Source organism: Sebastes umbrosus, chromosome 14 (assembly GCF_015220745.1).
Source record: "Sebastes umbrosus isolate fSebUmb1 chromosome 14, fSebUmb1.pri, whole genome shotgun sequence".
NCBI lineage: Eukaryota > Metazoa > Chordata > Actinopteri > Perciformes > Sebastidae > Sebastes > Sebastes umbrosus.
Genome location: NC_051282.1, coordinates 12144976 through 12158482, shown reverse-complemented (window position 1 = coordinate 12158482; position 13507 = coordinate 12144976). Strand labels below are relative to the sequence as shown.

Sequence of the window (13507 nt, the reverse complement as noted above, 5' to 3'; positions counted from 1 at the left end):
AAACTGTAAGTGTAATCGTCACAACTGTTTGATGGAACATCACAACTCTATTGCATGTTTGCAAAAGGTAGTAACTCACCCAAAACACTTCATTCATGCTTCAAAACCTAATTATTGTGTCAGTAAGTTGACCAACAGTTGTTTTGTCATCGTGTGAGCCGTAAATGTTTTCTCACCATGGCGGTCAGTCCTGGAAATGTTTCTAATATATAAATCTGTGCTTTGTTCTACTTTTTTTGTTGACACTGACTGCTTACTGTAGGCTACTATACCAATGTAAGAATGTCAGTTTTGTCTCGTTGAATGCTGATGTGTATCACACTGAGCTTTTTAGAGTCCCATTTCAACTGGTAAAAGTTTACTAGGAAAAGTCAATACTGTAGGAGCTACACGGAAAATGGGTGTGCACATGTGTATGTATACAGTACATGTATTTGTGTAGCATTGTGTTACATGTACTGTAAACAGAAAATTCAGTTTGGATCCTTCACGTTAAGTCATACTGTATACAGTGAATAGAATTTGTTCTACAAAATGACATCTATGCCAAAAAAACAACAACAACCCTGCAACAATGAAAAATGCGGTACAGTATCAGTTCAAAAACCACAAATTGTACCTCCTCATCATAGATATTTATGGAATATACATGTATGTCATGACAGATTTTGATAACTGAATGGATCATTTTGCATGTGATGGCTCAAACACAATGAGAAAAGGTTTAGAAATTGTGAAGAGGATGACAGTTTCACTAAGAATCAACTCATAAGTTTTGATCAGACAGACATGTCAACAAGTGGTTATTGTACTTCACTCTTTTGTGCCAAAATGTGCATTTTGCTTGAATGAATGAGAAATTAAAATCTGTTGTGAACAGCAAACTAATTATTCAGAGATTTGAACGCATTGCTTTTAAAAAAAAAAAAATTATCATTCAAGAATTGAGCCAAAGCGAATAAGAAAAACTGTAATCTCACTGAATCTGAAACACATATAGATGGATGGATGGATAGATAGATAGATAGATAGATGTCATTAAGTGCATACTAGATAGATAGATAGATAGATAGATAGATAGATAGATAGATAGATGTCATTAAGTGCATACTAGATAGATAGATAGATAGATAGATAGATGTCTTTAAGTGCATACTATATAGATAGATAGATAGATAGATAGATGTCATTAAGTGCATACTAGATAGATAGATAGATAGATAGATAGATAGATGTCTTTAAGTGCATACTAGATAGATAGATAGATAGATGTCATTAAGTGCATACTAGATAGATAGATAGATAGATAGATAGATGTCATTAAGTGCATACTAGATAGATAGATAGATAGATAGATAGATAGATAGATAGATGTCTTTAAGTGCATACTAGATAGATAGATAGATAGATAGATAGATAGATGTCTTTAAGTGCATACTAGATAGATAGATAGATAGATAGATAGATGTCATTAAGTGCATACTAGATAGATAGATAGATAGATAGATGTCATTAAGTGCATACTAGATAGATAGATAGATGTCATTAAGTGCATACTAGATAGATAGATAGATAGATAGATGTCATTAAGTGCATACTAGATAGATAGATAGATAGATAGATGTCATTAAGTGCATACTAGATAGATAGATAGATGTCATTAAGTGCATACTAGATAGATAGATAGATAGATAGATAGATAGATAGACAGTCTTTCTATGTCATAAAGTGCATACTACTATTATGAATTAGTATCATTAGGCTACTTGTAATAATAATACTACTCATATGGGATAATTAAAGCCAGTTGTAGGTGGCAGTATCAGTATCAGTAACAGTAACAGTAACAGTAAGAGTTATGATGTGGTGGGTTTGTCAGACAAGTGGAGCAGACTGACAGGGAGGAGCTCCAGTCACAACAGCAGAGCAGCAGACCCTCCCAGCTCAGCCCAGCCAGCAGCTCCTCTCTCTCTCTCTCTCTCTGTGTGGAAGGAAGCGGAAATAAACGACGCTAACCTTCTGCTAGCAGCTACCACAGAGACTCCCAGGCAGGACGGTGTAGAAGCAGCCACACAGATCACACACATCCATCGGGTTTGTAGCCTCTCCAGAGGAAGCAGGGAGTGGATAACTACACGATCAGGAGGTTTTGTTTGTTACGGTGTGACAGCGATTGAAACGGAACATCTCGAGTGGTGAGTTTCTCTTCTTTAACGTAACAAAGTTGAGTTTCACGACGCAGGCTAGTCAAGTTCAGTTAGCGTTAGCTGCGTTAGCTGACTAAGCTAAGCTAGCAACAACAGCTACGAGAAAAAAATAGGTGTTTTCTTCCTTTCCCACGTTAACCAACGAGAACCAGCATGTAGGCCTCCAGCTTTAACAATGTGTGTGTTATACACTCTATACATGTAGCTGAGGGTGTGATATAGAGTTATAGGTAACATTAACGGGGTGAAGTTTGTGTAGCATCGCAGTTATTGTTAGCCGACCGTTAGCCGGTGTGCTAGCTGGCTGCTAGCTGCTCTGGGCGCAGGCTGTCTGCTGGAGGACGGGATCGATCCACTGGTAACAAACACTGTGCTTTAATAGCCAAGATTGAGTATTAGTAGGTGTTTAAATCTGACATAGTTTGACAGTAAAGAATCATGAGAAGGTTGTGAATTCAAGAGGTTTTGTTGCAGCCCCCTTTTTGGACTTCAGCTTCCCTTTTTCATGACTACTAACGGTGCTTCTTCTGTCACTGGTGTGACACCATGGGGCTGAGTTGTTGACAGTTATATTACTAAAGTCACATTTTAGGCCTTATTGTTACAGTCAATACAGTCATCTTATGTCCTGTGTGGGTTAATGTTAGATAACCTATAAACTGATTATCAGTGAGGAGATAACATGGACTGCTTTTGAAAAAAAAGTTAGTTTTCCATAAGTTAGTCTGTCTCTTTTTGTTGTCATCTGGCTAGATAGATAGATAGATAGATAGTAACTTTATAGATAGATAGATGTCATGAAGTGCATACTAGATAGATAGATAGATAGATAGATAGATAGATAGATAGTAGCTTTATAGATAGATAGATGTCATGAAGTGCATACTAGATAGATAGATAGATAGATAGATAGATAGTAACTTTATAGATAGATAGATGTCATGAAGTGCATACTAGATAGATAGATAGATAGATAGATAGAATTTTAACTTTATAGATAGATAGATAGATAGATACATAGATAGATGTCATGAAGTGCATACTAGATAGATAGATAGATAGATGTCATGAAGTGCATACTAGATAGATAGATAGATAGATAGATAGATGTCATGAAGTGCATACTAGATAGATAGATAGATAGATAGATAGATAGATAGATAGATAGATAGATGTCATGAAGTGCATACTAGATAGATTGATAGATAGTAACTTAGCTGGGGTTGAGTTGTTGACAGTTATATTACTTGAAGCTTTATGGCTGCAGTCACATTTGTTTAGGCCTTATTGTTACAGTCAAATGACTTTTCTAGAAAAAAAAGTATCTTCTGTACTGTGTGACTTAATGTTAGCTAACCTATAAACTGATTAACAGTGAGGAGATAACATGGACTGTTTTTGAAAAAAGTTTGTTGTCCATAAGTTAGTCTGTCTCTTAGACAGATAGATAGATAGATAGTAACTTAGCTGGAACGGGATCGATCCACTGTGGTTTAATGCCCCAAGATTGAGTATTACTAGATCTGACATAGTTTGACAGTAAAGACTCATGACAAGGGTTGTGATTTCAAGAGGATTTGTCTTGCCCCCTTTTTGGATTTCAGCTTCCCTTTTTTTATGACTTGGTGTTCTACTAACGGTGCTTCTTCTGTCACTGGTGTGACACCATGGGGCTGAGTTGTTGACAGCTATATTACTTTAAGCTTAATGACTGCAGTCACATTTTAGGCCTTAATGTGTTACAGTCAATACAGTCATCTTCTGTACTGTGTAACTTAATGTTAGCTAACCTATAAACTGATTAACAGTGAGGAGATAACATGGACTGTTTTTGAAAAAAGTTTGCATTGTGGGATAGTTTTCCATAAGTTAGTCTGTCTCTTTTTGTTGTCATCTGGCTAGATAGATAGATAGATAGATAGATAGATAGATAGATAGATAGATAGATAGTAACTTAGCTGGAACGGGATCGATCCACTTTGGTTTAATGCCCCAAGATTGAGTATTACTAGATGTTTAAATCTGACATAGTTTGACATTGAAGAACCATGAGAAAGGTTGTGAATTCAAGAGGTTTGGTCTTGCCCCGTTTTTGGACTTCAGCTTCCCTTTTTTATGACTACTAACGGTGCTTCTGTCACTGGTGTGAAACCATGGGGCTGAGTTGTTGACAGTTATATTACTTTAAGCTTAATGGCTGCAGTCACATTTTAGGCCTTATTGTGTTACAGTCATCTTCTGTACTGTGTAACTTAATGTTAGCTATCCTATAAACTGATTAACAGTGAGGAGATAACATGGACTGTTTTTGAAAAGTTTGCCATAAGTTAGACTGTCTCTTTTTGTTGTCATCTGGCTAGATAGATAGATAGATAGATAGATAGTAACTTTATTGATCCCGAGGGAAATTCAAGTTTCCACCATCACAGTTCCATAGTGCAAAACTTGTTATGTTAATAATGATAATAATAATAATAATCTGCATGACTGTTGTTTGCGCCTATTGTTGCCCCTAAGAAGCTGCTATGAACTGTAACAATGGCTGTTAGATAGATAGATAGATAGATAGATAGATAGATAGTAACTTTATTGAAATTCAAGTTTCCAGCATCACGTACAAAAAAATATATTAGATATAAAAATACAAGGAGATGAAGAAAACTGTTAAAACCAAATATAGTGCAAGGTAACAGCTGTGATACAGGACTATTAAAAAAAGTGAATATAGTGCAGAAGAGAGTGTTAAAAATGAGTATAATGCAGGGTAACTCCAGTAGCTTAGTCTATAAAAGTGCACTGTGTGCATTATTATCTGTCCTGCAGACCGTCCTCCAGGCTGTGATTCAATGGCCTTTATTCAATGCGGGGCTTCATTAGTGTGAACCCATCAGAGCTTGCACGGTGTGCATATTAGCAAACAACTTAATGAGATAACGTAGCTTTATCCATTTAACTCGGTAAACTGCAGGTTTAGCCAGTGTATCACTGTCAGCTCTGCTTAAGTAGGCTACTGACTTATCTCTGTTTGGGGTCAGGTGGCTGTCCGTCAAGAAAGTCTGCACAAATTGCCATTGATTGTAGTAGAATGTGGCATCAATATCCTCTTGTGCATGTTACCCAGAGTAACTGCAGCAACATGTAGGCCTTAACCCCTTTTTGACACAGATGCATAATAATACTTTTATTTTGAATATTGTAAGATCTCAATAGAACAGAGCGCGTGATGTCTCGACAACAAAATAACTTTCTCATGATTACAGGGAAACGATTATAAAAAACATTTTATGAGCGTAACAAACAGGCATTGGAATAAGTACAACCTTGCAACAAAAAGGGAGACATTATATTAGGGATGCACCGATACCGGATCTCATATTGAGCCAATACTGACTCAAAAAGCTGGTGACAATGGGGCCGATCTATTCTATTCAATTCAATTCTATATGCATCTCAGGTGTGTTCTGAGTTCATCTTTGCATGTAAACTGTTATTAATCAAAAATCTATACTGTGTTTTTGAAAAGCAATACAGTATCACAAAACCTAATATTGCTATATCATCGATATTTTATTACACCCCTAATGTATATAGTATATACATTATCTACTGGAATTTTAATTCCTCTTTAAGTTTTGCCCAATTTGTTGCTGCATTAAAAAGGTTTAAAGTTGAATTGTAATTCCTCATAATGTTGAAGATTTTTTACCAAGTTGTTGATGTACGATTTGTTATTTTAATAATACATAACAATTCCTTAAATTTATATCTATGTATTTATTTGTTACATTTTGCTTTATAAAGTTAGGAAAGCGATGTTTAAGTCAAGTCAGATGTTGCCTTACACATAAAAGAATGATCCCAGTCACTTCCACACAGTGAGGCATACAGTTTATTAATCAAAAACTGGTATTGGATCGGTACTCGGTATCCGCCGATACCCAAAGACCAGGTATCGGTAACGGGACTGAAAGAGTCGGATCGGTGCATCCCTACATTATATTCACATTTTCTTACATTCTTAAGGTTCAGACCAAACTAAATTTGTCTTTAGTTTTTATTCAGTTCATCCTTATTTAGTTTTATGGTTTTAAACGTGAATCTTCATGTCTCAGAGTAAACATATACCTAACTATCAACATTTCTTTTCTTAAAAAAGACCATTGTCCCCTGTGCTGGTGTTACTCTACCCTACATTTTATTCTGATTGAATACCACATTGTGTCTTGTTTGCAGGTACCTCACTGTGACCTTTATGTGAGGTCCAAGCCCTAAAGGAGCGGGTCATAGACGGGAGGAGAGACTCGGAGGAAAGCATCTGCCCACAGAAGCCTGGATACGTGTTTTTATTTTTTATTCAGTCCCCTGAAACACACAACTACAACCAAGCAGTTTTCCAGCACGCAACAACGTCAACCACAACCATAACCATGGAGGCCATTGCCAAATACGATTTCAAAGCTACTGCTGACGACGAGCTTAGTTTCAAGCGTGGAGAAGTCCTCAAGGTGAGTGAAAACTATGTGATCATATAATGTTAAGACTTGTCTGTGTTACTCATAATTATGAAATGCTGGAAAGGTTTATTTCCTGTGCAGTTAATCATCCTGTGTCTGTCCTGTGTTAAACGAAAGTGCCTTCAACAGTATAAAAAGAGATTCAGGCAGTATTTTTATTAAACACAAAAACTAAATCTGTAGGATGAAGCTACAGTGTTACGTCTGCATCTTACATCGAGATCATTATGTTCTTTTTCATTTATATGTAACACTGTCACACACTTCCCAGAAATATCTATTTAAAAAAGAAAAACATCAGTAGGCTTGGCCTAAAATACAGAACACCACTGCGTCATGTGATGGTAAACACGGTAATTACATGTGGCAACAGAACAACACAATTTCAGGCCTTGATGCTGCGGCCCATTGCGTGATAGTAAAGTACTCTAAAGGAGCAATACTTTTGTTCCACTGCAAAAGGGCCCGTGATTTTAAAGAGGCAAAAGATGCCAGGTTTTTGTCCCATTATGAACCATCTAAAGTGCTCTCTGTGAAAACCCCGGGCTCGTCCAGATCCTCAGGCATGAGAAGCTTATTCAAAGCCTCGTGCTTTCTGGTTGCCTGAAAAGCGTTTATGTCATTCTGACCTTGATGAGATCGCCAAGATATTAGAAGTAGCGATTTTCCTACACAACGATTCTCTTTGGATTTAAATGCAATCATCATAATCCCCTCTGTTTTAGAGTCACAGTGATGACGAGCAGGATGAAGAGGCGACAGTGCTGAAAAATGCGATTCATCTTTTCTATGAAAATGTGTGTTGCTAACAGTTAAAGACACCCTTTTGATATTGCATGACTGTAAGAACGCCTTAGTCTCCCCTGTGGCTTAAAGGTCCGTCTTTATTTTGCTATAAAAAGGACCGCCTACGGTTGAGATGGTTCTCAGAAACACTGCTCTTAAGCTTTTTGGCTGACAACACGGTGAATAGCCCCTTTTGTAAAAGATACATTTGTAAAGGACCACACAGCTTCGTGTTACCTGTCATCCTGTTTTGATCATAACAATAAATTGTTTTCACGGGCAACATCTGCCTCAGCAGACATGCAGGTCGATGGAAAATTGTTGTGATGCAACACATCATTTTATCATCATAATATTAATTAGATTTTCTGCTCCAGAGAAGCCTCCACAGCACAAATGTAGCTTGTAATAAGGGATCGGCAGTGGCCAGTAGATAAACACCCTCTTAATAATTTGACTGTTTTATTCCTCCCACAGAATCTTAACTGTGAAGATCCTTCTGCTTTTCAGTCTATGTGAGATGACGATCTGGTAGCGTGCAAGACTGCTTCACGGCAATTTGCATGTGATGAAGTACCTTGGTTTTATGCTATAATATACTGACTGTGTATATATAATATAAAAGTCAGCTGTCTTGAATGGGTTGACTGTTCTATCAAGGATGAGTGCTGTTTTTGTTTTTTTTTGCTGAATAAGAGATTTGAGAGGGAGAGCTTTGAAAAGATTTCTTATCTCACCAAGCAGGGGGGCCTAGAGGCAGAGAGACAGTCAGCTCAGGGAACTCTGAGCTAAATAGGAGTTCTTATTAAATTTGCATAGGGGAAGAGAAAGCACTGTACTTTTCCTCTTAATTCCAGCAGCTAGTGGAAAATCTCAAGCCAGATGGCAGAGTTCCAGTGAACACGTTAATGTTAATGGGAAATACCACAGATTTCCCCCCATAATTGACATCATTAAAGATCAGATGTGCCTATTGGTGCCTGGGTAATTAAGACTTAACTCAATATTATTCTGTGACATGTGTTTCATTCGAATTCTAATGTTCTGCTTATTTAAAAAAAGAAATCCAACGCCTGTACTACTCAGTTCCCCATATGTTCAGCATGCTGTTGCACTCTATTCTTGATCGGTTCCCTTCCTTGCAAGATGCTTTTAAGGCATTTTTCAGCTCATATACAGAAGTATCTGTCCGCCAGAAAGTACGGCCATTTAACAGTAATGACTAAAAATGAATTCTTCAGATTCGGTCTTATCCTATGTGAAGTTCTACTTTGGCACTATGCCCGAGGTTCTGCAAAAACTATCTATCAATGCGATGTCAGTCATTTTGTAATTACAGACAAAGCCATATCTTTTTTTCCCTCAAATCTTTACTGTCACACAGTGTATATCATGTAGCCCAGGGGTTCTCAAACCTTGTGGGGCCAGGAACCCCGTATACGGGAGAACATTTTCCAAGGACCCCCTCATAATCATAACAGCGATAAAGCATACTACCATTTTTACTCTTAGATGCCATTGGAAGTAATTGTATTCTAAAACGTTTAAACCTAAATACTTCCGACCTGTTTGATAGTGATAAACAGAAACACATTTCAGTTTGAATCATGTTAACAGCACTTTGTTTTGCCCTGATATTCCAGGTGCTTTGTCAGATCATCATCAGATGTCGCTTTAGTTTGGCTGGCTTTGTTAGCTGGCACCTGAAGACGCATTTTGGTCTCCCATTAGCTAGTTTGGGCTCAGCGTCACTTGACGATATGGACTGACAAATATTTCTCCATGCTCGCCAGCTAGCTAGCTGGCTAATAAGCTAAGCCAAGCAGCAGCAGCAGGAATGGTTTGTTGCTCCCTGAGTGAAGTGAGTGATTCATGACAGATTGGCGTGATGTATCACAATCATAGTTTCCATTGGCCCAAAGCTAACATGGGTGGGAGTAATGGACACAATATGTTTGTTTTATTGCTGCAAATCGTCCCAATTGGCAGATATGTACTTTTTAATGATACAGCACAATTTAGAGCATATCATTTATAGCAAATTATTTCGCGGACCCACGAAACACTGACAGAAAGCCACAGATGTAGCCAACCCCACCTGACGTACTATATTAACAGACACGATTAATGCCACCATGTGTGCATTTTAAAAAAATGTCCGACTTTGGTGCCCACCAGTGCTACACGCAATGGCTTTAAAATGAAAAGATGTTCAAATACCTTGGCATTACATGTTTGACCCAGTTAGTGTGTCACATACTGTAAGTGAGCAACCATAAGAGCTGCAGAAAATGCATCACAGGTTATTTTTGGACAGAGACTGAATCTGAAATGGGGAAGGAAAGCCTGCGTGACGGTTGCCTCCAGCGCTGTCCACATTTCATCTGAATCAGTTGTTGGCCGCTTTGCCCCCATAGGACCAGTTCACTTTTGGAGACGGAATGAATTGGCCCGATGATGCCCGATGATGTCAGATACCATCCCCCCTCTCTATTTCTTTCATCTTCTTTTTATCCTGTTTTTGTTCCTCCTCACAGTGCTCATACATTAGTCTCAAGTCTGAGTCGCCCCCCCAGGTAGCTTCTGAGGAAGCAGGATGAAACAAGCTCATACTCGTACACAGGTTGACCCAAGCTACACCTTATTTAACATGTAACTATACTGTATGTCTGCAGATGAAAGTCATTTTGGTAATCTATCAGCAAGTTATTGATCCAACAATTATGTCCAAACTAGTTCTCACCAGGATATCAAAAAACTATGATCATTTTTGTATGTTTTTGTGCTTGTGAAGTTTGTGGTCTTGTCTCTAAAGTACTGAAGATCAGCTTGTGCAACCAATACCAATACCATAAAGTATGCCATTGGTTGACCCAGTTTTAGCTGTGTGTAGCTGCTACCTTTGTGGCTGCTAAACTTTTTTTTTTACGCTAATTTCTTTGCATTAGTCAAAGAAATGCGTGTTTAGTAAAGCTCCACCAGTTTGATCTCTCTCGCTCACTATCTTACTTTGCTCTTTGCACTCTGCTTTTTAGACCAGTATGTTACATAACCAACCTCTGTTTAAACATCAATAATACTAAACTAAATTCCTCTCTCAATTGACGACATTACCACGAATAGAAGAACATACCAGAGAAACAAATCATAACTGTTCCAGTTTACATTCCATGTACATGGTGCTTTACCCGATGCTGTACAGCGTACTATACACAAGCATTCAGAGTAAGTACATCTAAAAGAGAACATCCCTGAGGTTGAGTGTGTTCATAGTGGCTCCTTTGCTTCCATCACCAGTGCTATCTGTCTGCTGATACTAATACTAAACAGCTCTGCTCTTAGGACAAAGGGACCCTCTCATGAGAGAGCTAGCCCGTGTTAAAGCTTTGCTTCAATGTAGCATCCTTTAACATCTCACCATTTTCAGTATCACTTGGAGATGGTGGCTGCGTTGCTAATTCTAGCCCTCACCTTGGCATTAGGGGTGGGGGAAAAATCAATACAGCATAGTATCGCAATATTTTGCTTGACAATATTGTACTGATACACGGACGTCAAGTATCGATCTTTTATTATATTGACTATTAACCTCTTAACAATCCTACGCCCCGATGGCAGGCCGGTCACGATTCTGAGGTTGTAGTGGGATCTGTCTTAAAGCCAGAGTGAATGAAACTAGAAAACCTAAGGAATCGATTGGTACCATGTCATGTTAGCTTGTTGAGAAGGACGCTAAATAACTCTCCAAAATTACGCTGAATTTTGGTGAGGAAAAACTGGCATGGCCATATTCAAAGGGGTCCCATAACTTCACACCTCAAGATATGTGAATGAAAACTCTGGGATGAACAGAGTGAAAACTTAATCTTATTAGACAAAACAGATGTTGACAAACTGCATAATATGCAGTTGAAAAAAGGCAATATATCGCAATATATCTTATCGCATTTCTTAGCATATTGCAAATTGTTTAGCATCACATTAAGATTGTATCCTGACTTAAAGGACCACTATGTTCCTGCTTGGGCCGGAGTCGATAACGTTACTCACTACCGGCGCCGCCGCTCTCTCTTACTTCACCACTCACTTCCCACGTACACACACACTCGCACCGACTCTGCTCCAGATGGCTCTAGAGAGGACCATTTGCGTCTTTGCATCGGCCACCGTAGCTCTCCAACACGCTTGGCCCACAGGAGAGGCTTCAGTTGGTTGCAATCTCCTCACCTCAACGCTAGATACCGTCAGATCCTGGTGATAATATCGTATCGTGGGGCCTCTGGGGATTCCCACCCCTAGTTGACATACAGGAGGATGTGTTCACTTTGTTCATCTACTCCTACTTTCATTCACAGTTGATTGTGTTGTATTGTTACATAGATACATAGATGAAAGGAAGCCAGTGTGGTTTGGTATTGTAGGCAATGCATGTAGCAAGTGCAATCGGCACCAGCAGTGCAGTTAGTTACAGTTTGAGTGACAGACCAATACTCACTGTGTCGAAGCTCAAATATTAGGCAGCTCCAGCTCTGGCTTAATGCCGCGCAGCCACACAGCGCTTCTCCTCCTCGTTTCAATTGCTTTTATAAAAGGCCTTTTACATAAGGATTTATCTACCGGTCTGCCACCGAGGGGATCAAAAGGTTGTTTTGGGGACATGAAATCCCGTTTTGTCGAACTATTTAATCATCCTGAAATGTGTGTGCTGACTTTTATCACTCGTTAAAATACCAATGAAGAGGAGTGATTGTGAATAGGACACGCCAGTCTGTCCAGTGTTAAGTATGAAAGATGAAAATGATATTAAATGTGAGAATCTCCCTCTTTACCAGCATTCCTTTTTAAGGAGGTCTGCGTATTGATGCTAAATCTCTCAGGAGAAAATTGCCTCTGAGAATGGATTTGGTTTTGGTTGTCTTTGGATGATTCTTTTATTTTGATTTACTATCATCCATCACCTGTTAGCTATCAATCATTTTAGATACGTTCTCTGGCATTTATTAGATGAAAAGAAGCCCATTGTTCAATGCCATCAAGATATGTAGTAATCAGGTTTCACAACAGTCAGCCAGTTAGCAAGCACTGCGTCATTGTGACTCACACAGCTGGTTGACCAGACCAGGCTCCCCTCTAATTTGCAGCCTTGAGTCATACACCAACAACGTTTAGTTCTCTAATTTGCCAGTTCAGGAGTAGTGAAGCAAACTGTCACATTTTAACAGAGGCTCCTCCAACCCCATCACCAAGTCAGAACCGTTTAATGTTTCAGAAAATGTATCTGCTCTTATAATTAGGAGTGTGTGTGCTTTTAGGCTGCATGTTGCTTTTGCTCCTTTTATCAGTAAATGGCACACAGAGCCGTTTCAACTACCTTCCTGTTTTATCTCTACAGACAGTTTCAACTGTTTTCACTTAATCCAAACATAGAGCCGGATTTGTTGTTTGAGTCTTAAATTTTTGGATACAAAAATATATAAAAATTAAAAGCATTGAAGCGTGAGCTTATATGTAAAATATCTTACGGTACAAATGTGCAAGGCGTGGGCCCATGACACATTTACATAATGCAGACTTGCAAACTAGTTTCACACTGGGATCTCTCATCATGCATAGATAAAAAAGGGGAAATTGACACTGGTGGGCAGAAGATCTTACTCTTACTCTAGCTGTATACTGTAAGATTTGACCTTTTGGTAACAATTTCTATGACGCCCATGTCTATAATGCATTATAAACATACTATAATCTGCTTATAGCACTGTATAATTATAGTTATAAGCACTCATTATTATTGTTATAAGCATTATGAATATTTATAACATTATAACACATTTTATAATGCCTTATAAAGTCAAGTATCATAACACTTAATAATTCCAGTCAGGCCTGCAATGTCATTATTTTAGGGACAAGGCCACTTGGCCATTGGTGTTGTCAATTTTTTGAGGGCACAATGGCCAAATGCCAGGGCAGCCAGGCCATCAAATAAAACAGGGGTTT

The 13507-nt window shown here is 38.4% G+C and overlaps 1 protein-coding gene across 1 annotated transcript in view; it reads left to right on the top strand.

Annotated features, from left to right (window-relative positions):
* Positions 1 to 1959: 1959 nt before the first annotated feature.
* Positions 1960 to 13507, top strand: part of grb2b (growth factor receptor-bound protein 2b) — a 42408-nt gene continuing 30860 nt past the window's right edge. The window contains exons 1-2 of the mRNA XM_037792063.1: positions 1960 to 2195; positions 6441 to 6712. Of these exons, the coding sequence (XP_037647991.1) occupies positions 6635 to 6712 (78 nt within the window). The 5' untranslated portion in view covers positions 1960 to 2195; positions 6441 to 6634. The remainder of the gene's footprint in view (positions 2196 to 6440; positions 6713 to 13507) is intronic.